The 26530-nt window shown below is 46.7% G+C and overlaps 1 protein-coding gene across 9 annotated transcripts in view; it reads right to left on the bottom strand.

Moving 5' to 3' along the window:
• Nucleotides 1-26530, bottom strand: part of Miga (mitoguardin) — a 296982-nt gene that overhangs the window by 199231 nt on the left and 71221 nt on the right. For all 9 annotated transcript variants that reach the window (XM_070538810.1, XM_070538808.1, XM_070538800.1 and 6 more), the window contains one exon: nt 3496-3611. In XM_070538810.1, coding sequence (XP_070394911.1) covers nt 3496-3611 — 116 coding nt within the window. The remainder of the gene's footprint in view (nt 1-3495; nt 3612-26530) is intronic.

Below are 26530 nucleotides of genomic sequence, written 5' to 3' on the forward strand. Positions count from 1 at the left end.
AGCGGCATGCTCGCCATCACAGTTGACACAGTGTGGAGTGTTCTGGCAGGTTTCAGGGGAGTGTTCATTGTCACTACACTTGGCACAAGTCAGCCGGCCTCGACAGTTCTGTGAACTGTGGCCGAACCTTCGACACTTGAAGCATCCGAGGGGATTTTACACATATGGCCTAACACGAATCTTGAGGTACCCGGCCTCAATGGTCTCGGGCAAAACACTAGAACCGAAAGTAGTAAGTATTAGGTGTTTGGTCTGAATTTCTTTTCCATCCCGCCTCACCTTAATTCGTTTGACACTGATAACGTTCTGATCACCCCAGCCCTCCAGGAGTTCAGCCCTCCAGGAAATCAGCATCAGAGACAATGACGTGGGTGGTATTGGTACGGTGTGGAGTAACTATCACTGGAACATCCCCAAAGGACACTAGATTAGCTAGATTTTCATGCTGTTTCTGATCGCGGAGCTCCAGTACCAGATCACTACCTGCCATTTTCAATGCTTTGTACACTGGTCCAAAAACTTCAGTAAGAGATTTTGAGACGAGAAACGGTGGGATCATTCTCACAGTCTTTCCAGCTCGATCAGATTTGGACGATGTGACAGCGGGAAAAGTTGTTTGTTGAGCTGCCCGAAAATTGAAAGACTTCGGTGTGCCCTCATTTAAGAGGGCAATCAGGAAGCGGGGGAAAAGAAGTTCCCACGAATAAAGACAAATTCGGCAACAGCGCTAAGCACCCACCAAAGAGCCCAAAGGGGGGACGTGGCAGAGCTTGCATACAAGTCGGCACAACGGCAGTCATATGCCGTCACTATAACCAAATATGGTGTACCCAAGGTTGGATAGCCACACAAGGTTAACCCTTGCCGCCAAGGAGAAAGGAAGTAAATAGAAGAGAGAAGAAGGCAGGAAAGGCCAAAAAGTGGGACACAGAGATGAAGATTTCAGGAAAGAGAGACAGGAAAAGGCGATGGCCAGTTTACTCCAGGTGGGTCAGTCTGGAGGTGCCATCTATGTAAAGCAGAGGCCAAAGAGTTGGGGGGCCTTAAACGTCCAAACACCCAGCATCGGCTCAACCCTGAGGATCCCCCTTTCCTCAGACACGACTAAGCCACGCACGGCTACACACGAGAAGGTCCAACCCTCATGTGCTCGGGTACATGGTGTCGCAACGCACCAAACGTGCTGCTGCCTGCTGCAGACGGCACGATGTGGGCATCATGTTTTGATTCAGCGGCATACAGCATTGCCCACCAGCTTAATTTTGTTTTGGTTTCCCATCACCGTCTTAAAACACTACACAATAGAAAAACAGCAAAATGTGTCTTAGGCTCCTGAAGCGCCATCAGTTTCATGCTTTTTAGTGCCTTGTGCCGCAATGATTCACGCAATGCTTAATGTACATGTTATTTACAGTTGAATCTGTCAATGATGATATGTAGTGTTTATTGGCGCAAGGGCCAGGTGTGGCCAAAGAGCGCCAAGGCAGTGGTGATGAGTTCGCAATGTAGTTATGAGTTCCATGGGGTTAATGTAAAGTGGCTGTATAGGGGACTTAAAAATAGTCGCTCTAGAGTGCGTAAAATCTATCTGTAATAAGATTATGTCGATGACAAATGACGTGTTCTATGTGCAATAAAATCCATCGTGAAAGAGTGATGCAATACAGAAAATATATTAGATGGTGAAATTACCTGGAGCACCACTGCCTCGCCAGAGCCCTTGAAACACAAGGGCCTTGAGGCATGTGCTATATGAAACAGCTATCACAGCGGCATCCTCTAAAGAGAGGAGACGCTACGAGTGTGTGGGGCTAATAACATGTAACACAACATCTTTCAGGAAGTCTAGGACTGCGTTAATGTCAAAGAGCGGTTCTGGGCCGAGTCGCATTACAGGATGAAGGGGAATGTGCTGCCGGTATGCTAACGGAAAATGTTTCTTTCTGTCAGATTCGGCTTTCCGACACTCCAGGAGGACATGGAGGACGGTCAGCCTCTCTCCGCATCTCCCACAGGTTGGGGGCTCATTTCCAGGGAGTAAAAAATTGTGGGTGCAAAATGTGTGTCCTATTCTTAGACGACAGAATAGGACATCTGTTTGGCGTGATTTTGTAGTAGAGGGCCAGAGTCCTAACTGTGGCTTTATTAGGTGGAGCTTATTACTGTTTCCGCGTCCCGCATGCGTTGCCAGTGGCCGCGCATCCTCCTTCACAAGAAAGGCCTCAGATCTGTGACAGGCACCTCAGCGGTAGGGTTAACGGCGTGCGATGCGATAGACATGGCCATCTCGTCCGTCAGAACGTTGCCCTCGATGCTCCTATGGCCAGGCACCCAGCATATAATGATATGCTGGTTAGATACGTACGCTTTACACCAGACGGTGTAGAGTTAATTAAGTAGTGGATTTTTGTGTCTATAGGGTGACATCGAGGCCTTCACGACGCTTAGGGAGTCTGTATATATCGCTGATTTTTGAAGTTTCAATTTTCTTATGTGATTTACAGAAGACAGTACTGCGTAGGCCTCGGCCGTGAAGATACTTGTTTCCGGATGCAGTACACCAGATTCTGAGAAGGATGGGCCGAAGGCAGCATAAGACACCCCGGCATTTGACTTCGAAGCATCTGTGTAGAACTCTGCACAGGAGCGCTTGTGCTGGAGTTCAAGAAAATGCATTCGGATTTCTATCTCTGGTGCGTGTTTTGTTACTTCTAAAAAGGATATGTCACATTCAATCAGCTGCCACTCCTAAGGTGGTAACACCTTGGTTGGATGCATTAGGCGAAGCTCGAGGAGTGGGACACGCATTTGATCACTAAGCTCCCTCACACGAAGCGAGAAAGGCTGTCTTACAGAGGAATCTGTCAAATTTTCTAGTCACGTCGGATCGCCCGTTTTCCCAGTCAGTACGTTTTTCTTTTGCATCTTTTTCCAAAATGTATGAACGAGGTTCTACTGTAGTTAGCAAACACCTGGTCAGTTAAAAATCTTGCCCGATGTAAATCATTACTGTCAAAACAAAGAAAAGATGGGACATGCTTTATATGTGCAGCAGTTGATATTGGTCACACATGGGCAATGAGGGAATCAAAACACCATAAAAATGCTTTAGTGCACTCTTGTATCAGCCGTGTTATGAAAAATCCCTCAGCGGACGGTGCCTCACAAGCTCATCCCCCTAGACCATCCTCATTCGAGCTTCATCTCCTTTTTTGACTATTTTCACTAACATCACTGAAGGAAGCAGCCATTTTCTGTAACACACACACAGACAAAACAATGTGAACTGCTGGGAAGGCATTCCATGCTTTGCAAATTAGTGCTGTGCCAAGGAGGACAACACACACACTGACAGGTCAGGCGCATGTCCCATCCTCTTCACAGTGTTTTCCTCGTCAGCATGACACAAATGTGTAAAGCATGCAGAGCATAGGAGTAATTTTGTGGCAGCAAGACCACAAACCAATGTGTGCTGCAGATACCAGACGGGCTCACCTGTATGTCCGGCAAGGGATGCCTTCTCTCTTGAGCAGCTCCAATGCTTCCATGTACAGAGCTGACTGCTCCACCGGGGGAATTGGGCTGGCCTCCAGATCAGCCACCACTGCTACCTGGGGGTGAAACATCAACATTGCCTACAGAAGGGCTCACCTACCCCAACGGCTTCAGTGCCCCGAGCTATGCAGCATCCAGACAGCCTAAAATCAAGCGACTGTCAGCTTCTCCCACTCATAGTGACTGCCATCATTTTGATGTGTCCAGTGGGTGACAAGGCTCATAGATGGGTTCAGGGTAGGTGTGTCCTAGTCTGGTCATGGCTAGGATGCCACCATATATTGACACAACACATAAACACCCATGCTCAGAACTAATAATGGTTGCTGAGACTTGTAGGCAACTGCAGTGGCTGCTTGAGGTGTGTTCAAACACAGCGCTAACACAACGCAGTCGCCAACAACCAGCAAAGTTTCCAGCTGACAGTTTCACTGAAATACCACTGCTTTGTCATACCACAAACGTAGTAAGTGGAAGTAGTCACAGTTTAAATAGCTTTTATGCTGGTAATATCAACAAATACAATCTGCAATTCATTACAGGACCTGCCTCTGGAACATCAGCTGCTGGGTGCTACCTTAACACACCAAAAAAAAAAAGTCGCAGTTTTGCCCGAAAGGCGAGGCATCAATTAGGATAGAAAATTAGTGTTCAATTAGCAAATAGCAAACCCATACGAAATAAGGATAGTATTTTTATAGGTAGTATAAATTAGGGAACATTCACTTACTAACTAAATAACAAGCACGGTGTCAGCGCACAAAGGCGAACATGAACACATCTCACTTGATGACAGCAGACACTCGCTGCCAAAACAATGGCTTGAGGAAGTGCGGCAGCAGCAGCGAGCAAAGTGACCTTCGTGCTGTCTATTGCTTCGACACAAACTGAGCGGTGAGAACACAGCACACACGAAGGTATGAGCCGTCGGCACTACTACACTCTACAGATTGATTTCAAGATAGGGTGTGCGCGACTGTGCAATACACAGTTGCTGCTGGAGTACAACACCACTTCCTCTCCCCCCCCCCCCCCCCCCCCCCGGACCATGCGCACAACGGAAAGCAGCACACCGCCTCCCACCATTCCTCATTTGTGCACGCGATATCGAGCCGCAATTGTCAGCTTCCCTCGGGCGCAGCCGGACAATCCGCAGTTGCTGCTGAAGTACAACCAACGCCACCACCCCCTTCCCTTCCCTCCCCCCAGGCCTTTCGGAAGATGGAAAACAGCTCGTTTCCTGCCTGCTTTCCTCCCTTGCGCATGCCAAATAGAGCCACGATTATCCACTCCCCTCGTGCACTTTCACTCACACATACAGCATACAGTGCGTGGGGACAGTGTTGTTGCCCTCCGACTTTATACGGAACATGACAGCGATAGCAAAAATGTGCCTGGAGTGTCGATATAATTGCTATCGCAATAAACCATTATCTTGATACCCACATTTGGTGTATTATTACTTACGCTCAGAATATGCTATAGCACTTGTGTTCCAGTCAGACCTGACCCGGCACTGTAACCTGTCAGGCCCACAAGATGTTACCATGGCAACTGAACAGCTTCCCGCTTTAAGGCAGCTTTTACGCATTCACTGGGACAACTGCACCCATAAAACGAAAAAGAACCAACTGCTCCGAGGTGCTTTTTGTGACCCAGTGCCAAGCTGGTTTTTGCATTTTACAATGGCGGCATAAAAATGCAGACACAAAGCAGAGAACGAAAGCCACACCTTCTCTGTATAAGGTCTGTAGTGTTGCACTGCAGTTCTAAACTATAGTTTGACCTACTAGCGGAAGTATTGGTCCTACTGCAGTCCTTGCATGCCTGCTACCCAAGCCTGCCTCTGACTACACGTGGCACTGCATGACTGGCTTGAAGGCTGCAGTGCACGAGGTTTTATAAATAGCACATGAGTGCATGCCAATGACAAGACTAGTAACGGCACGATCACAAGCATGCAGGCATTAAAAAACTGCTGGGCAATGACGTTTTTTCATGCTAACACACTACAGATGCTCACACAGATTCCCTGGTTGCACACGTGTTTCGCTTCTATATATTTGTGGAGTACATGAACCTCCCTAACAATCTTAGCCAGACTTAGCCACTACAGTGCGAAAGGAAGCGGCCATCACTCAGTTGCCTGAATAAAGAGGTTGTTCATCACAACCAGTTCCATCACCTTCACCTTTTATACCCTTTTTGACAAAAATTTTAGGTACAGAAAACTACTGGTAAGACTGCTTTTTTACAGAATTATCCCACTCACTATATGAGGGTACAATCACATTTGGAACAAAATAAATAAAGAATTGAATATAATACGAAGGATCATTTTAAGCCAATTTTTTACGTAATTTTAGGACCACAAAAAAATAAGTTTTATCAACATACAATACAGTCGAACCCACTTATAACAATATTCAAGTGCCACGAAAATTTCATTGTTATAATCAATAATCGTTATCAACAGGTTGCATGAAAAAATTAAAATACAGGGATGGCAGAGCTGATATGAGAAAACTATATAGGCAGGGAGGCCAGTGCCCCTCCCCACCACCTTCCTCCACCCAGCTACTGATTGTGTTCACTCGTTTAACTGCTTCCTGGGTGCTCCGATTGCGTGAAACAAGCTGCGGCTGTCGGCATTAAAGAATGGCACTGCTATACCAACTGCAAAGAGGTGTCATCGGTGGCAAGCGATATGCAAGCACTGCCGAGGCATCGCATTGGTGGTTCCAAAAGGGACCTTTAAAAATTTATAGAAGGCTGTCGCGGCAGCCTGTCAGCTTGAGAAATCCAGAAGAAATGCTGAGGAGAGATCGGCACGAGCATCTCAACACGTACTTCTCACTGGCTTGCACAAGAAAAGCCTATGTCCATCAGCCTTGCATGCTTTACGCGAAGCTTGCCGACATCCTTCTCCAAGGCATCCAGGCGCTCCACGTAGTGCACCGGAACGTTCCTCGCAAAAACGAAGTCCGGAGGGACTGAATCATGCCAGGCCTCCTGGGAGGACAACGTTGAGGCAGCCTGCCCAACCGCATAATCACTGCTGCCGTCCCCGTCGCTATCTGATGCAAGCACGTTCGCGACGATCGTCTCATCAGTTAAAAGCACTTAGTTTCCAAATCTATACGTGCGATTTTTATTCACCTGCAAAGGCATGCATTGCCAATGCTCCGCTGCTGGATCAGCCATCTTCCGTTTCAGCGGCGAGTCAAGCGAAGAGGAGAAACCGCGTGGCCAGGAACTACTTCAACACAACCAACAAAAACAAATGCAAGCGATTAAACTGTTCATAGAACTGCAGTGAATGAGGAGCCAGCAAGAAACTAAAGCCCCTCCATACACGTTTCCGCAGACCAGGTTAAGTACTGCCAACCTACCCTCCTCCTCCACGCTCCTCTCCCACTCACCCCCTTAGCTTCCGGCATCAAGCGGAACTTACGTAGCTGCAGCTTCCTGTTCCGAGTGGAAGTTATGCTATGTTTTTAGCGTTGTTTACTTTTGCGTCAATGGAGCGGCTTTAATTGCACCAGCTGCGGTTTAAACTGAATGCTATTCCATTCAAGAGCCACCGCCTATCGTAATCATCGATGTGGTTGTGTTCACTGCTTCGCGTCAACCTGCAACGGGTTGTGCCACGAGAGACAACATACAGAGGAATGTAGTGCCTGGGCGCTTGGAGACCACTGCCGTTTCTCGTGCATTTGGAAAACAGCGACCGCGAACTACTACTTCAGCGGAATACAACAGCTTGTCCCCTTTGCATTCTTCTGCAATACTGCTGCAATTCTGCAATGCTGCAAAGATCTAGGATATCGTGGTCACAGCATTACGACTGGGCGTCAGCCACACAAGAGCCGTTAAATAAGGTTATCTATGACGCTTCGGGCGAAAAAAATGTAATGTTCAAAAGGTAGAATGTCACTGCAAACTGTCAACAGCAATCAGCAACGCACACACGTGTTATCCCCGAACCATGAGCTCCTGATAATGGCCTAGCAACCACCAATCTTTGCAACATTGTGTGGTAGCAGTGCGCCAACTCGGGCTGCACGAATATCGACAGGAGTGGCAGGAATGCTCGAGTGGCTGTTGTTCCCATGGTGGAAGGACATAGACGGTTGTTCCAAATTGTTGAAATAGGCGTAATGCATGTGGCGCCGCATGGATGATTGCACAAAGATGAGTGTGCTGCCATCGAGGCATCCCATATCGTGCCAGTGCATGCGATGAGCCATGCTGTATGCCTCCTCCTCCTTTTCCCTGAAGGTGTGCCTAATAAAAGCGAGTGATCTCTTCGCGGCTTCCGAAAGCTGCACACAGCAGTCGCTCGCTCATCTCAAACACCGTCACAGTTTAATGGAGTGCGCACTGCCGTGCACCCTCTTTTTACTCTAACCAGGTTCGAAGTGTTCGTTGTAAGATGGCGGCGATATAAGGGGGGATCCTGCATCAGAAACAAATTTCCTTATTTTTGAGCAGATTTTTATTACACTTTTACAGCTTGTGTATTTTGAAGTGCTGATTTCAAATATGCAATTATTTTTCTAATGCAATATATAGTTTTCAAGATATCAAACATTTCATGCGTCTTGTTGGGAGCAAGATTTTTTCTAAGCTGCGAGAGTTACAAAATAAATCAGCATATCACAATAATCTGGAATGAAGCCTGTATGCAGCAAAACAAAAATGGACATTCTAAGCCAATTTGAACAAAAGTTATGGTATGTGAAACTCTTGCAAGTGAAATCCCAGCTTGACATCAAGGCACCCAAATTATTTTATTAAATTTTCCCTATTACTCAGAGTATTAAGTTTACTCTTGCTTCATTCTACATTCGTTAACCAACCTGACAAAAAATAATTATAGTAATATCATGACTAGAAGCCGAAATACCACTCCGCCAAAACTGCAATAGCACCAAAATAGTCATATTGAGAATACAAGAACAAACATTTTATGAGTTCTTTATTAGTAGAAATATAATGCAAACCTCACTGGAGTCATTTAAAATGCCCCAGGGGCATAATCAGGATGCATCAAGTCCTTGTGCTTCTTTGATACACTTTTGCTGAGTCCTTCCAAAGCTGCATGTCTCCTGCTGGATGTGGCACTACGACATATGTCCTTCTCTCTTGCTCTCTTATGGCCAGTGCTTGTCACATTCATGCTTAGTTCTTGCAGAACTGATGCTGGAGTATGCTGGTTTCCCGTGTTAAAACGCAGCACAGCTTATGCAACTGCTGCTTGAACCGTGAAAAGAGAAGCATGCTGCTCTTTGGAGACTAAACTCCAAATCACTGAATGCAAACTTTCATTTGAGCTTTGGGTTTTCCCCCCTTTTCTGCAGCAGACTCCGGTTAGACAGGCGCTGGTAAACAGGCAATAATGCCTCTGCAACACCTTTGGGCAAGCTGTACTTATGCTTCGGATCAGGCACACGTTTAGCTTCTGCAGCATTGTGCCGGCACCACGACTGCTCACCAGTTGGGCACAAGCTGTGGTTGGAGCACTTGTCAGTGGATGTGACGCGATAGTATGTGGCCATCACAGCGCGCTGCATTGCATCCACATCCCTTTCATGTGACTTTAGTGCACGACCATAGTGAGTGCTTAATCTGATGATGACGTCAGCAGTGAGTCGCCCATTCCCTCCTAGACTACGCCCTTCAGCTTTCTGTTTTGCACCAAGTTTCTTACACCCATCCCTATTCACTTTTGAACGTGGTTGGTGCAATCTTCTTTTGTCACATCAAGAAAGCTATAAATTTTAGCATCCTTTATAGCACTGTACGTTCTGCTATCGCCGTCACACAAGACTGCTGTACAGTGGATATTGTGCCGCTCAAGGGACCTTTCAAAGAGAATGAGGCCTGCTTCTACCTCCATTTGCCCAGATTTATTGCTGGTGTTCTTTTGGCACCAATGAGGTTCTCTCCATAGCTCATAACACTCAATACCAGACTTCGGGCCAACCTCGCAGCCCAAACAAAAATTCGATAGCACTACGTAGTCTAGAACATAACCGGCAAACAGCTCAACAACAGCTCCGACGCCAATGTGCGAAGAATGACCTCGAGTCATCCAGCTGCCATCAAAACACACTGCTACACTATCGCTGTGTCCGAAGCACAAGTCCTCGTAGAGCGATGAGACTTCTCGCGCGTACTGTCACATAGCAACTTTGACCACTCGCATAGCTGCGGACTCCAGCTTACCTTCAGATGCCGCTGAAACTTCTCGTGCATTGCTCAACGGCACAGCCCCATTGCAGAAAATATATTGTTCATAACAGTTTGTCCGTTGCCAGTCGAAAGCACTGCACATCCCGCAAGCATATTTACCTCAAAGGGTTTTGATCTTTTCAATTCCTCTACTCGACGCAAGCTCCATGCATTCGAGATCTCGTCGCAGTTGTCGCACATCACATACAGTTTTACTGCCGGACCGTATTCACGATCGCCGCGGGCTAGCTTCACTTTTCCTCGGCACAAGTGGCAACATAGAACTCCGATAAAATCATTAACAACGTCAAGGTCGACAATAGTGTATGGGGCTGCAAGTTCTGTCGCCGCTATCTCTACATTGCCTTGTTGGTTGAAGTTGTCAATCTTTCGCACAGTCGCTGGCGTTGATCCAAGCCGTCGAAGCGTTTCTTGCTCCCGTGCATGCACCTCCTGCACACTCTCCTCGGTCACGAGCGCAGAATCGATTTGCACGCCACCAGCGTCGGCAGTGCAAACGTTATCGCACTCGAGTGGAGCGGGTGAACTGTCAGCGTCCATGCCATGGTCAGGCGGCGCTCCGTAACAGCTCTTTGCCCCATGTCTGTCACATTTTGCAATGAAGCCACATCACTTACGCACCCCTTTGCCCTCCTACATTTACGGCCAAACTGATTGCGCGCGTGAAACTTTTTCACCCCGCCAAGCATGATAAACTTCGCATGCCAATGAAGCGTCGGATCCACAGAACAGCAACTTGCACAAAATAGCAGCAGGGACTCACTGTCTTACACAAAATGGCGGCACACGACGGCGGCACTTGGGCTAGCGGCACAAGGGCCAATCAGAGCGTGGCATCTTGATGACGTGTTCAGAGTGTCCAATGGCAATGCGCAAAAGTTTTATTTTGCGAATGCTTTTTTTTTTACCTTTCAAGGGTGCACAGGGTGGCTAAAGGAACGAAAAGGAATGTCTGAAACACGAGCTTTCGAACAAGACCAAAATGGCGCCAAAGAAGTACGCCGTCGCCGAGTGACACGTGATCGAAATGTGGCAAATGTGTACACAATTTAAAGGGCAACACTCGCGAACTCATATCTTCAGATCATGATAACGGGAGAGATAAGCGGTATTTTTTAGCCAATTTTCGGTCCAAAGCTAGGTCTCAGAGATATAGAGAACGTTCTCTATATCTGAGATCAATTTCAACTGTCAGGGTCGTAAAATTGTAAATGCACTGAAATGTATCGCTATAACCAATAGATCGTTATAACTGGGATCGTCATAAGGGGGTATGACCAGAATATTTCTGCCTGATCATTCACCTTCACTTCCCCGAGACTGAATCTGTGCAGCCAAGAACATTTGATATTCTGCACTTCCTAAAGGCGCAGACAATGAGTGCGTCAACATAATGATAATCCAGCACAGTTTATAAAATGGGTAATTCAGTGTCTACATGCATCGCAATGCTCTTAATAAACAAGCACAAGAAAAGTGCACTGAAAGACACACAAATATTGGACGCATTCCATGCCCTAAGTACACATTCAAGCACCAGCTTTAGCCTCGCTTGTTGGCTGTAAACTTTGCGCCACTCCAGGGTTTCTCACCTGGCAAGCACGCCACGGGGCCTCCAAGGCCAAGTTTGATGCTACACAAGAAATGCACCGAACAGACAGTAAGTGTGAATTGTTGGGCCTTCCGAGTTAACGAGGATGAAACTATAGAGTGTACCAACCCAACAGCTACGATTTTGAGCAGAACTGTTGTGTTTCAACATGTCAAAGTAAAAGAAAGTTAAAAATGAAAAAATGTGCATTTGATCATGCAATATTTAAAGCCAAGTATTCATGTGAACTATATATATATATATATATATATATATATATATATATATATATATATATATATATATATATATATATTGTAAAGGGGGTTTATTCGGCTCGTAGAGCAGCAGCGACAAACTCAGCACCAGCAGGTAGGGCACAGCCAGCGAATGAACTGGGTACATGCCACGCGATGGCAACGGGGCTTTTCAGCCTGCCGATCTTCTTCGTCACAATCACCCCCAGAATTGAAAAGTAGCCATCCTGGCGACCTAGGAAGAGGTGGGCGGATCGTAATACTGCTTCAGCCGGTCAATGTGCACAGTCTCTCGCCCCCGACGACGCAGATCGGAAGATACGGGTTCGACCACATAGTTCACTGGTGATGTTTGTGCAACCACGCAGTAGGGCCTGTGGTACTTCGGGAGGAGCTTGGACGAAAGGCCAGGAGCAGCAACAGGCGGGACCCAAAGCCACACGAGTGAGTCGACGGGGAAGGGGTGAAGGGGAGGATTGAGGTTATGGCGTTCTTTTTGGCAGCACTGTTGAGCAGACGTCAACGAAGGGGCCAGTTGGCGGCATTTCTTGGCGTGCTGAGCAACCGTAGAAACAGGTTAGCATTCAGCAGGGTCCGGCCGGTACGGGATAGCCGTATCAATGGTGCTGGAGGGATGGCGGCCGTAAAGCAGAAAAAATGGTGAGAACCCGGTAGTGGCTTGAGAGGCAGTGTTATATGCGTAAGTGACGAACGGAAGTACAAGGTCCCAGTTGGAGTGGTCAGATGCAACATACATTGATAGCATGTCACCAAGAGTTTTGTTGAATCGTTCTGTTAAGCCATTGGTTTGTGGATGATAAGCAGTAGTAGTGCGGTGAATAATTTGGCATTCAGATAAGAGTGACTGCAGGGCATCTGAGAGGAATACGCGGCACCGATCGCTCAACAGTTCACGTGGTGCGCCATGGCGGAGAACGAAGTTGTTTAGAATGAACGAGGCGATGTCTTTTGCTGATGCGGGAGGCAAGGCGGCGGTTTCAGCATACCATGTCAAATGATCTACGGCGACAACAATCCATCGGTTGCCAGCGCCAGTAGATGGAAGAGGCCCATATATATCAATGCCGACACGGTCAAATGGCTGAGCTGGGCAGGGAAGTGGTTGGAGAGGTGCGGTGGAGAGGTGCGGGACACATTTGCGTCGCTGGCAGGCAATGCAGGAGCGTACGTATTTGTGGACGAAAGTGTACATCCCTCGCCAATAATATTGTAGGCGAAGCCGTGTGTAAGTTTTTGACACTCCGCTGTGACCACACTGCGGGTCAGAATGAAAAGCGGAGCAGAACTCTTGTCGTAGGTGGCGAGGCACTACTAAAAGCCATTTGCGGCCGTCATTGTGGTAGTTGCAGCGGGATAAAAGTCCGTCCCGGATTGTGAAATGCTGCGCCTGTCGGCGTAGCGCTCGAGGTGCCGAAGTTGCCGGAGGATTTGACAAAAAGTCGAACATCATGACGATCCATGGGTCTTTTTGTTGCTCCGATGCCATGTCCAGGATGTCAAATGGTGAGATGTCATGTCTGTCGGTAGAAGTGCTGCTGTCTGAAGTAACTGGGGAGCGCGAGAAGGCATCGGCATCGGCGTGTTTGCGTCCAGAGCGATAGACGACACGGATATCATATTCCTGGATTCGGAGGGCCCACCGAGCGAGGCGGCCCGACGGGTCTTTTAGGACAACTTTTTGGACAACCAGGAGAGAGCGTGATGATCCGTCACCACGTCAATGCGTCGACCGTAGAGATCTGGACGAAATTTTTGAAGAGCCCATACGATAGCCAGGCACTCTTTTTCTGTTATGTACTGAGTAATTGGCCTCAGGTTTCGTGAGGGCACGACTGGCATAGGCGACTACGTATTCGGCATTAGTGTTCTTGCATTGTGCGAGCACGGCACCAAGGCCGACACCATTGGCGTCAGTGTGAAGTTCTGTAGGTGCGCTGGGATCAAAATGGCGCAAGATTGGCGGAGACGTGAGTAGGTGAGGAAGAGTCGTAAAGGCATCATCAGAGGCTTCCGACCAAGCAGAAAGTTCATTGTCGCCTTGGAGAAGTTGGTTTAGTGGTGCGATCACAGTAGCGAAATTGTGAACGAAACGTCGAAAATAAGAGCATAGGCCAATGAAGCTGCGTAGTGCTTTTAAGTTAGTGGGCTTTGGAAAGTCGGATACGGCGCGAAGTTTAGCAGGATCAGGAAGAATGCCGTCTTTGGAGACAATGTGGCCTAATATAGTCAGTTTTCGAGCTGCAAATCGGCACTTTTTTAATTTAAGCTGGAGACCAGCATTCAGGAGACAGGTCAAAACTTGATGTAAACGCCGAAGATGGGTCGGAAAATCAGGAGAAAAGACGACAACGTCGTCGAGGTAGCAGAGGCAAGTATGCCACTTTAGGCCGCGTAGGATGCCATCCATCGTGCGTTCAAAGGTGGCGGGCGCATTGTACAGACCGAATGGCATTACAGTGAATTCATACAAGCCGTCTGGTGTTACAAACGCGGTTTTCGAACAGTCAGCATCAGCCATGGGCACCTGCCAGTAGCCAGAGCGGAGATCTAAGGAGGAAAAAAACTCCGCTCCTTGCAAACAGTCAAGTGCGTCGTCAATACGTGGCAACGGGTATAGTACATCCTTTCGGGTAATCTTATTAAGCCTTCGATAATCGACGCAAAATCATATGTCGTCGTCTTTCTTTTTAACTAGGACGACTGGTGATGCCCAAGGACTACTAGAAGGCTGGATGACACTGCGATTGAGCATATCGTTCACCTGGTCATTGATAACGCGTCTTTCAATCGCCGATACTCAGTAGGGACGCTGTCGAATTGGTGCATGGCTCCCAGCGTCGATAGTGTGCGAAACAGTCGTTGTGCGGCCGAGTGATGTTGCTTGGCAGTCAAAAGACGAAGAGAAGCCTTGGAGCAAGCGAAGAAGTTCGTCGCGCTGCGTCGTCGTAAGGTCACTGGCAATAGCTAGCGTAAAAGAACCCGGTAGGGACTGTGGACGCGATGCCTCGAGAGCAGCAATATAAGTGGAGTCGTCCATCGTGTCAAATATTGAAGATGAAGTCAGTGGCTCCGCTCTGGCAAGGCTTTCACGGCGGCGTAAAGTAATTGGTTCAGCCGATGGGTTGGAGACGCACATCAGAGAGGCGCCAGCTTGGAACTCGAGGACGGCGAACGGCAGTGGTAGTGAACGGCGGCGAACTAAGAGTTCAGATGGAGCAAAGAGTACTGCGCCGTCGTCTACAGATTCGCAAGAGATACTGACAAGAGTGGAAGACTAGGCAGGTATAACGGTGTAGTCTGAAGCAGCGATTTTGCTACAATGGTCCTTATGGTTAGTGATAATATCGGTCGAAAACTGAAACAGCTTGATTTCAGCGGGGGCGCAGTCAATGATTGCATGATGTGTGGAGAGAAAGTCCCAACCTAATATGACGTCGTGTGAACATGATGGCAACACGATGAATTCTATGATATAGAGGACCTCCTCAATTACGACACGAGCAGTGCAGGCGCCGGATGGCTCGACATGCTGTGCGTTGGCAGTTCAAAGAGACAGTCCAGAAAGCGGCGTCGTCACTTTGCCGATCTTGCGGCAAATACGGGCATCTATCGCTGAAAGTGCAGCGCCGGTGTCGACAAGTGCTAGCGTGAATGTTCCTTCGATTGCGACTTCAATAACATTCTTCGGAGAAGTGTGAGGCCTTATACATTTCGCTGGCACCGTATTTCTCGCCTCCTGAACTGCGATATTTAGTTTTCCAGGCGCAAAGGGCTCCGCCGCCGGTGCATGGGGGAAAGCGAGCGGCGGCGAGGAGAAGGTGAACGGCGAGCGGCGGAGAATGCGGTGTCGATGGCAGAAGGAGATTCAAAGGCGTCCGAATAGTTGCGGCGTTGTTGGAAACGTGGTGCATACGGATGCACATTGTTCGGGACGTTCGGTGTAAGCAGGCGACAGTGACGTGCCACGTGTCCAGCACGGCCACAATAAAAACAAATCGGACGGTTGTCTTCCGTGCGCCCATGGTCTTGTGGTCGTGCATAGTTCACCAGTGGACGGACTGGAGGGGATACGGGTGGGCGCAAAGGTGGGCAAAGGGGGCCGTAGGTCTGTGGCGCAGACCTCATCGCGACTTCGGCGTACGTCAGGGGAGCGGCCGTCGGAGCCTGTTGAAGAGAAGGCGAAATGTGGTCGGCTACCTGCTCCTTGATGATAGATTGGAGAGCGGGCGCCAACGGAGTACTCGGCTGGCCGTGTGCAAGTGGAATCAAGGAAAGCTGACGAGCCACCTCTTCACGGACGAACTCCTTGATCTGTAGCAGCAGCAAAGTGTTATCCGGGGCAGCAGCCAAGCTCGACATTGAAGTGGCCTGAGGTGTAGATTGGCGGGTGGCTACGCGTTGTTTGCGCAGTTCGTCAAAGCTTTGACACAGACTGACGAATTCAGAGACTGTCGAGGGATTTTTAGCCAATAGCATCTGGAAGGCGTCGTCTTCAATGCCTTTTAAGATATGGCGGATCTTCTCGGCATCAGGCACTGCGACGTCAACGCGATTGCAGAGGTCGACAGCATCTTCTATATAGCTCGTAAATGTCTCCCGACACTGTTGCGCACGGCCACTCAAACGTTGCTCGGCGTGAAGCTTGCGAACCGCGGGGCGCCCGAATACCTCTGTCACGTTAGTCTTGAAGGCCGTCCACGTCGTCAGATCACGTTCGTGGTTGCGGTGCCACACGCTGGCGACACCGCTCAAATAAAACGACACGTAATTAAGTTTTTTGGTGTTGTCCCAGTGGTTGTGGATGCTCAGCCGGTCGTAGTCAGCGAGCCAGTCTTCGACATCATGGTCTTCTGTACCACTGAAGATGGGTGGGTCGCGTTGCCGCAATGGGCCGGGGCAGACCACGGTAGTCACCGGGGCAGCGGGTTGTGGTTGTCCTTCTTCCGGCATTAGGAAGACGGGCTGCAGAGTCCGATTACGAAGTTCCAGAATTCTGGTTGTAGCCAGCAGCTCCACCAATTGTAAAGGGGGTTTATTCGGCTCGTAGAGCAGCAGCGACAAACTCGGCACCAGCAGGTAGGGCGCAGCCAGCGAACGAACTGGGTACGTGCCACGCGATGGCAACGGGGCTTTTCAGCCTGCTGATCTTCTTCGTCACAACATATATATATATTCTAAAGTGATGGCACAATAATAGTGCCTGAAGTTGAGCTTGACCAGTGTGAATCGGTATGGACTGAACTAGATCATTCGTTTTTGCCCACTGACCCTAAAAAATTTGTTCTGAGGTGCATATACTGTTCGGCGTCATCATATTCATCTGAATTTATGATTCAGCTCGATAACATTTTCAACACTTTAGTTTCAGAAAATCATGCTCTCATAGTGGGTGACATTTATATCAATTTGTTAGCTATCAACAGTAAGCTTTAGTGGATTCGGGTATGAGCAACTTATAACATCACCAACAGGATGTACTACTCATGTATCAGAAACACTTCTAGATCATACATTAACTAACATAACTCCTACACCTAATTCAGGCGGCATTAAAACTGACATTAGTGATCATTATCCTATTTTTGCCATTTTGAACTCGTTGAATAGCTAGGACAGCTCACAGTACTTAGCCAAAGTATTCAATAAGAATAAATTTCTAGAAGACGTAAATAATATTGATTGTTCCAAGATTGATCAGGTGCAAGACCCTGAGAGAGCACTTGAAAGGTTTTGTGACTTGTTTCGGGATGCCGTGTCTCGCAACACTATTAATAGCAAATGTAAATGGTGGTACCATTCACCTCAATGTCCATGGGTAACTAAGGGGCTTCTTGAAAGTATGCGTAAAAAAAAAGATAACTTATACAAAAAAAAAACAGCCATTCAATCTAACTTTCGCATTAAGATACAAAAAATACTGCAACATTCTAAATTCTTTACTGAAGAACGCTAAGAGAAGTTATTAATATAAGGAATTTGTAAGCTGCCAGAACAATTCTAAAAAGAAATGGGAGTTGCTCAACGCAGTCATAAATAGAACAAGGTGACAGACTCAAATTTCTAAAATTAATTATAATGATACTACACATGAAGCCAAACTTCAAATTGCTAATGCTTTTAGTGAATTCTTTTTTAAAATTTACAATCAGCATCACATGGTTGCTGAATGTAGCATGGATCATGTTCTCGTTTTAGAGCGCAGCTCTTTGGCGTCTGTTCCTGGGTTTCGCGTCGTCGTCGGCGTTGTCGTCGGCCTCGTAACCAGCTCTGCCCCCCTTTCATCCCCCCAGCGCTAGCAGCGACCGACTGATACCGCTGCATGCCGCTGACGCCGCTAGAGAGTCATGATAACGTGACTGCATAGAACACCGTCGCCGCCATGCAGAAAGAGGAGGAAAGGGTCCCCCCCCCTGTTCTTGTGTGGCGGATAGGGTGCTCTTCAGTTGCCGACGCGCCGGTTATTTCACGTAGGCCCCGGCACGTCGACGAATACGTGACCACCTTCCCACGGCTAGACCTGGTTCTTAGCGCTGCGGAAGCGAGGGTATCATATTGTTTGTGTCGGCATCGGCGGCGTTGTCCCTGAAACCAACTCCGCAGCTGGGGTTGACTCACTATCGGCATCAGCGGCATCAGTCAGTCGCTGCTATCTCTTCCCTCCTCCCTTTATCGTGTTGTCCGCTTGCTGCGCGCGCTTCTGCCCCCATCGTTTGCCGCTGGGTGTACACGCCGCCCCCCTCCCCCCTCTTCCTGCAAGTCTCCGGTTGTCAAAGCGCCGGCTCGAACTTAATTCCTTTCTTCGCTCCTCCTCCAATGCAACCCCTGTGCGGTGGCAATCAGAGAGCCAGATCGGTGGCGGCGGATCTGTATATGTGCACCGCCCGAGCCGAAATTGCCGCTGCCGTTCACCACTGCGAAATTATCTGCCAGTTCTTTCTGAGCCATGAGCGAGACGACCGATGGAAGTCCTCCGTCTGCTGCTGCTGCTGCTGCTGCTAAACGAGCTGCCAGAGCAGAGGCCCAGCGCCGTCGCCGTCAGAATCCAGAGGTGCGTGCCGCCGAAGCAGAAGCTTACCGTCGCCGCCGTCGAGATGATCCAGGAGTACGCGTCGCCGAAGCAGAGGCTCTAAAATAAAAAAAAAAAATTCTGTGATAGCGCATATATGTGTTGCTCGATTTCTTTGCCTCAATCTATCGAAAAGGTGAAACAGCTTATTTGCTGCGCTCAAGTTTCGCATTAGGAAGTAATGTAATCGTCGGTAATTTTTTTCTTATCCCTGTAATACCAGAAGTTTTCATCGTGACTATGAACCTCAACCCTTGCACGGCCACTCCCCAGATAACCACGCATGCACAACCCCTGCCTCTGCCAAGTATATTCCTTTTCGCTTTTTAACTCACTCCCTGCCACGCCCGATAATACCCGTGTAAGAAAAAAATGATGCAACCATGTTGTGCCATCTATGGAGAGGCCACATAAATATTAAGAACTCGTAGGGTAAATTTTCAACAGATGGAGCACATGTTTCTACAGCGCTTCTCTTTATTTTCATCTTGACAAAGCAGCCATAGTGAGGCAGCATGTCTCGTGCATCCGCGCTTTGACGGATGAAGAAATTCAAGAACTGCTTATGAATTTGGATTCCTATGATAGTGACGAGGAGCCAGCCCACCTAAGTGACTTGTCGAGTGAGGACAGTGATGAAGAGCCCCTGCCACCAAGAAATCCGATGAGTGCGATTTCTGCTGGAAGAAGGAAGAGTTCAAACCTCCTGAGAATGCTTTTGAACCATTGTATTCAGGAATCTGCAATGACATCACAGCGGTGTCAAGAGAGCTCGAGATTTTTGAAAGTTTGTTTACACTGGACATAGTGGAAGCAATTGTGGATCAAACAAACATTTTCGAGCACCAAGTACATGCCACGCTGACACCTGCTGTCGGATCCCGTATACACCAGTGGAAAGATGTTACTCCATGTAAGTTTTATGTATTTCTTGCAGTCGTAATTCTCATGGCTCCTGCAAGAAAAGGTAACACTGCCCTGTATTGGTCAACGGATCCCCTCTTGAGTACGCCTGCATTCTCAAAGTGATGAGTCGCAACCGCCTCATTTTGAGGTTTCTTCCCTCCAATAATGAACAGATTCATGGTTACAGGCTGCACAAGGTGCGCTCGGTTCTCTTGACGCTTCACAAAAGCTTTGAAGGGGCGCTATCACCATACCAGGATCTTTTTATGGGTGAAAGCCTGCTGCTTTTCAAAGGGTGATTCTCATTCAAACAATATATCCCATCTAAATGAAGCAGGTTCAGCCTGAAATCCTTCGTGCTCTGTGATGTGAAGACAGGCTTAGTGCTGGACATTGTACAGTAATTTACACCGAACCCTCAACTGAGATCAACGACTCTGATATGGGATACGGAGCATCAATTGTCCTCACTTTATTGTAGAGGTACCTGGACAAGGGGCACGTTCTCCGGGTTGACAGTCGGTACACCGGTCCCGCCCTGTTCACCTACCTTCACGAAAAAAAGACCAATGCTTGTGGTACAGTCCGGAAGAACAGGTAGGGTATACCACGTGACAAGACTGGAAGAAGGGGAAGCAAGCAAGATGTGCAATGATAAGCTTCTCTTCGTCCGCTGGAAAGACAAGTGTGAAGTGCTCACGCTCAGAACGAAGCATAAGGGTGGCATGGCAGTGTCCGCGAAGGTGGACAGGAAGATTCCCCTGTGCGTCTCCAAGTACAGCTTGTGCATGGGGACTGTATATCAGGCAGTTATGGTTGTGACCGTGACCGGCACAGTCACAAGGAAGTGCATGAAGTGGTACAAGAAGTACTTCCCTCACCTCTTGGACATTGCCATCCTCAACAGTAATATACTGCAAATGACAGCCTCTGGTACAATAAGAAGCATGGCAGACTTTTGACTTGAACTTGTCCGCCAGCTAATCGAGAAGTACCATGGGGGAAACGTCGATAGGTGAAGTTCCAACACGGCTGACAGCACGCCACTTCCCGTCTCTGATATCACCCACTACCGCGAAGCAGAACCCAACACGAGTCTGCCGTGCTAAGACGCAGCATCGACCAAAGCAGCGAAGGGAGTCTCGCTATCTGTGTTCCAGCTGCCAAGTGCCGCTTTATGTGGTGCCCTGTTTTGAAGAATACCACACCAAAAAAGTTTTCTAAACACCAGGAGACCCTAATTAGCAGATAATTATTTGTTAATTTGGTGCAAATTTTTTTTATTCAGTGCTACTAATATCTATAAGATTATCCTGAATAAATATGTTTACATGTCCTTCAGAGCATCATGGTGCGTTACTAGCATAAAATTTCCATGAAACTAACAAAAAAAAAAAAAACCCGACAGGGAGTGTACAGTGTGAGAAAAAAAACCCCGCAGTAAAAGGGTTAAGGATACATCGCCCGGATTAGATGGCATTCAAGCACGCCACTTAAAATTGGTGAATCATTTAATCTCTCAAATGTTAACAGCATCTTTAAACCTGGAATTTTTCCATGCGCCCTTAAGAACACAAAAGTCATACCCATTTGTAAGAAAGGTGATAGGTCTACTGTTTCTAATTACCAACCCATTTCTATCTTATCCTCTGTTAGCAAAATAATTGAGAAGCTATTAGTTGCTTGAATAATTATCTGACAAAGTTTAATCTCTTGAATAACTCCAAATTCGGTTTTCGTTCAAGTAGCTCAACTGACTTGGGGGTAATCTCATTAACAGACTACATTAAGAATTCTATTGACAAAGGAATTATCGTTGGTTCTGTATTCTTAGATTTCTCGGAAGCTCTTGACAATTAATCACAACATGTTACTAAAGAAATTAGAAGCCTATGGTATAACAGGTCCAGCGTTAATCTTTTTGAGGAACTACTTGTGTAGTATAAAACTAACAGTTTATTTATCGGGCAAGTTTTCAGACATTAAAACAATTAATTAGGGGATGCCACAGGGCTCCCATTTTAGGACCATTATTATTCATTCTCTATATAAATGACCTTTTGCAACATGATTCACCTTCACAATGCATGTTATATGCTGATGACACAACTCAGATATACATTTCACATCGTTAACTCATAAATTAAACAGTGCGCTAGCTAAAATTGTTACTTGGTGTCGCAGTAATCACTTGATTTTAAATCCAAACAAAACTAAATTCATGGTTTTTCACTCCCCTCAATGAAGACTACCATTTTCACCTCAGGTTTCCCTTGACTTGCACTTCATTTCTACTAGCGACTGTGTATCATTTCTTGGTATCTACCTCGATCAACAACTAAAATCTCGCAAACTTATCGCACAAGTTAAGAAAAGAACTTTTTTCGGTATACGAGCACTCATAAAAGCTAGATCTTGTCTGTCTACTCCTGCTCTCCTTTCACTTTATTATGCATTCATTCATAGTCATATTCGTTACGGGATTGCTGCTTATGGCAACACGCATTAGTGCCACTTAACATCCATTCAGCACATGCAAAACCAAGCTCTGCGGATTATTTCTAACCTTAGTCAAGATAATATTAATATCATACGCATGGAGAATAAATTGCTGATCACTGCTAATTTATTCGCACTCAACTTAGTTACTATGCTTTTCAGATTGATTAATAAAGATCTCACACATAATTTTATTTCCTTGGATTGCTTAAACAATATTAACCCTATTCGTTTTGCTCAGAAAAATAATTTCTTGCTGCCTAAAGCTCTTACTAATTACGGTAAAATGAAAGTATCATTCTGCACTATTAAGGGAGGACACGGGTCTTAGAGACCGAAAAATCGCAGAAAAATCACTTTTGGAAAACATTATTTTTGGATTCTACAATGTCTGATGCATTATCTCAGAAATTTTCATGCATCTTGGACCAATATTTTGGTTGTTATTGTGTTCTATATCGCGTCGGCGAGTCGTATTTTTACTGACGAAAGCGCCAAAAATGGCCTTTTTTCGTGACGCGCAGTTGCCGTTCGAAGTTTCCGATTGTAGCCATCTTGGTCTTGTTTGAAAGAGCAACTTTTCTCGGTTAGTTTTTGTGCCACTGGTACTCTGTGCGCTGAATGGCTATGAAGAAAAAGCCTGTGAAAAAGTAGTCCCCATGCGCAATTCCATTCGTCGACTGAGGCACGTGACTGTAATAACGCCATGCCATTGGCGGATTTTCACCGTCGTCTGCTCGGGCGTGCGAAACTCGGCACGAAACAATGTCAAATGCAGTTTGCTGCAAGCCATAAATTCGGCGAACAGAAGAAGGAGTTTTTAACTTTCGAAAGTGCACAGTAGCTTTGGAAGATGCCGGCAATAGTTTGCTACCAGTACGTGCTACTACATAAACGTGTTTTTCCGAGCATGAAATAAGCCTACAAATGCATGCAAAATTGCCGTGCAACTGGGCCCTCGAGGCACTTTGCGTATATTCGCAGGCTTCTTTCACACTTGGAAAAACACCTTTGTGTAGCACATACTGAGCAACAGAAAGCTGTATCGGGAGTTTTCATGTCACTCTACAATTTTTTCATTGACACTTTTCATCGAATTAAAATATTTGAGTTCATTAATTAATTAAGACTAATTACCTAGCTAGGCAGAATTAAAAGATAATTTGAGGATCTCCAAGCGACAGCAAAGAACATTACCTTGGTTCTGTCTAGGTACGTGGCATTTCCATATTTTAAAATTCTTACTAAAGTTAGCTGGGACATCCTGTATATACACTCTCAGCAGTTCATTTTGGGATAAAAGAAAAATGAAGCTAACACTATTTCTTTCATCAGAGCACCACATTAACAAGTGCAATGTTAAAACCTATGTGAGCTTTGCTCGCTTGCGAGCAGACTTGCACATTCAAGGCAGGTTCTCACTGCAGGAACGCAGCATAGATATGCATTCACATCACCAAATAAAATTGGATGATACGGGCCGTAAACTCGTCAAAATGCACACGGCATTGAAAATACACAAGAGTGTCACAAAAAGCACTGAAACTGCAGCAAAACACACATGTATACACACCGCCAAAACACGTGAACAGCCGCAGACAGTGCTTCGCCACCCCGTCCGCAGCGTGCTGACCGAGCAAAGTGCGACAGCAGCAGCACGAGATGAGAGCATCGGTGGTAAGTTCACGCAGTCACAGAAGTTTGAAAACTGAACCTAGTCTAGTAACATTGGCGTAGTCCAGCTACCGGTTGGCTGCACCGGCTGCTGCAGCGGCACGGCAGCTTGGTATAGCACACACGTTCATTTGTCTGCGTCGATTTATTACTCCACTGAAAAGCTACACTACCTTCATAATTAGAGCTCATGGTTTTCACTATGAGTGACAGCTTCGCAAGAGCAATACGAGTCCTAAGGGTGACGAGTACGGTTCGATTTCAACGGCTGTGCTATACTGCAAAGCTACTCCAACCTCAATTGTGACCAGATGTCTCTACCAAATAACAGAGTTCATAATCGATTATGTGGGAGGGGATAGAAGTTGGATAGCTAATGAGGGAGAAAGTGAAACAAAACTACCGGATACCATAAAAAAGCTTTAAAATTATTGTATATCCTGTTATCTGCAAATGAAGAGGTCTCTTACATCCTATATAAGCTATGCTTTTCCTTGGATAAAATTGTATTGCATGCTGGCCCAACACAAAAATTTAAATTTGCCCTCCCCCAAATTTCAAACTGGCCCAGCCTCAAATTTCAAGTTGGCACGACACCAAATTTTGAGTTCGCCCACTCCCAAATTAAGGTTGGCGCAACCCTAAATTTTAAGGTGGCCCACCCCCAAATTTAAGTTGGTCCATGTCCAAACTTCATGTTGGCCCACCCACCCCCCTTTTCCAAATTTCAAGTTGGCCCAGTTCCAAATTTCAAGTTGGCTCACCCCTACTATTATAATCTTCCCCATGCATTTTCTATGGAGCCCTATAATTTCTAGGGGTATTCTGTGTGATCCATTTTACTGTATTTGTTTTTGCTTAAATCGTTCCTTATCACTTATAAAGCTACCAATCATCTACACTTCTATTATTATAACAAACGTCTTCGCAAATTATGCATTTTTGTGCAGATACAAGGCATTACACTTTTCAGACCTCCGGTACTCGCCAAAGAATGCTTACACGCTAAATGTGGTGCTTAGCTGACAACTTACACAGCAAAACACGTCGGCATATTACATGCTCGACACAAGCCAGGCTTCACACCTCCGCACAAACTTCTGCAGGCGGCAACAAATGCACAGCAACAAAACAACCGCACGGAGACAAACCCGCAGTGAAGGCAGCGCACAACCAGAAGCACTGTGAGTAGCACGACTGGATCGCAGTGCCAGTTGTTCTCGCGACCGCCACGGGGTCCACGTTTTCAGCACAGCTTTGAAACTGAGCTGGTTCTAGTAACATTGTTTGGGATAGCCCTTCTGCATTTTGGAGAAAAGGAACTTTCTAAGCAATAAATAAAAGACTGCCGTAAAACACAGGCCCGCAGTTACATACTCATCAACTGTTTCTTAAGCATGAAATACTAAGCGTAACCCAGATATATACTTGTAAACTACAGTTGAACCTCGCAATAACAAAGTCTGCGAGGAATGCGAAAAAATGCACTTTTGCGAGGATTTCATTGTTGCGAAATGAGACAGCACAGATAAGTAATGCGTCGCAGGACGCAATTTTGCTGTCGAAATTCCGTCAGCCTACTTTGGCAAACTCTGCTCGAGGATATATAACCACACTGCCGACAGCCCAAAGTGTGCCACATGCGTCGATCAGCAGTGGCAGCACTGCCGGGGAGCAGTATTCTCGGTAAATGGCTTTCAGAGATACGATCACTTTTGCGAGATTCTGCATAACTTGGTACCGGACGCTTCACGCATGCAGCGGAATTTCTCCAGTGCACGCTGTCACCCGCAGGCACCGATGTGTCCAGTGCAGAGTGTGAAAATGATCGTATCTTAAATATTTAAAGGCAATTGATCGAGATTACGGCCCCTTTGTGCAAATCTACGTCTGTCGCCGAATCCGCGTGCGATGCCTGTCGGGTGGCACCAAAAACAGCATTGTTGAAGCAAGGGAGGCGTATTCCTTCGCTCAATCACGGCCTGATGCGTGGCACTCCATGCTAAGACCACCAGTGCCATAAACAATTCCACATCAATGGGGCGTGGATTTCCTTGCTTTCGCTGCATTTTGTTCAATGAGGCACACATTAACCATCGCATTAGATGTGCAAAAATTGTCGCGACATGTCGGTAGCATACCTGCCAATCTGAAAATTTGGAAATTCGTAAAAGTATCACGGCGGAAGGTGCATGGCAGCACTTTTTTTTTTTAAAGTGATTTACCTTTCGCGACAAGCTTACTCACATTTTCACAACCGCAAGTAAAATCTGTGACTTGCAGAGTGAAGAGCAAAAACTCCTATGGGGCACAATTTAGTTTTGCAATGATATTGCTGTTGCCGACTTTGCCTGCTTCAAAAACTTCTCCGTGTAGGTTCGTTCAAAGCAAGTACCACTCTGGTGCCCCTTGACCATCAGCAGACTTTCAAGTGTTTTCTCACACACAGATAAGTGAAACTCCATTCGAGTTTTGTTCACAGTGCTCAATATTCTCTCACATTCAGCATTGCTGTGGGAAATGGAGAGAATACCCAGCATAACCATTGAAATTCTGTGGAACCTGAGCGATCCGTTGACACTTTGAACGCTTCCCAATTGCGATCACTGCACATTGCACCTTGGTTCATTCAATATTTCTGCTGGGATCCGATATGCTTGCAAGTTGGCAAAGTCGACTTCAAAGGTGTCAATAGCTTTTTTT

Source organism: Dermacentor albipictus, chromosome 1 (assembly GCF_038994185.2).
Source record: "Dermacentor albipictus isolate Rhodes 1998 colony chromosome 1, USDA_Dalb.pri_finalv2, whole genome shotgun sequence".
Lineage (NCBI taxonomy): Eukaryota > Metazoa > Arthropoda > Arachnida > Ixodida > Ixodidae > Dermacentor > Dermacentor albipictus.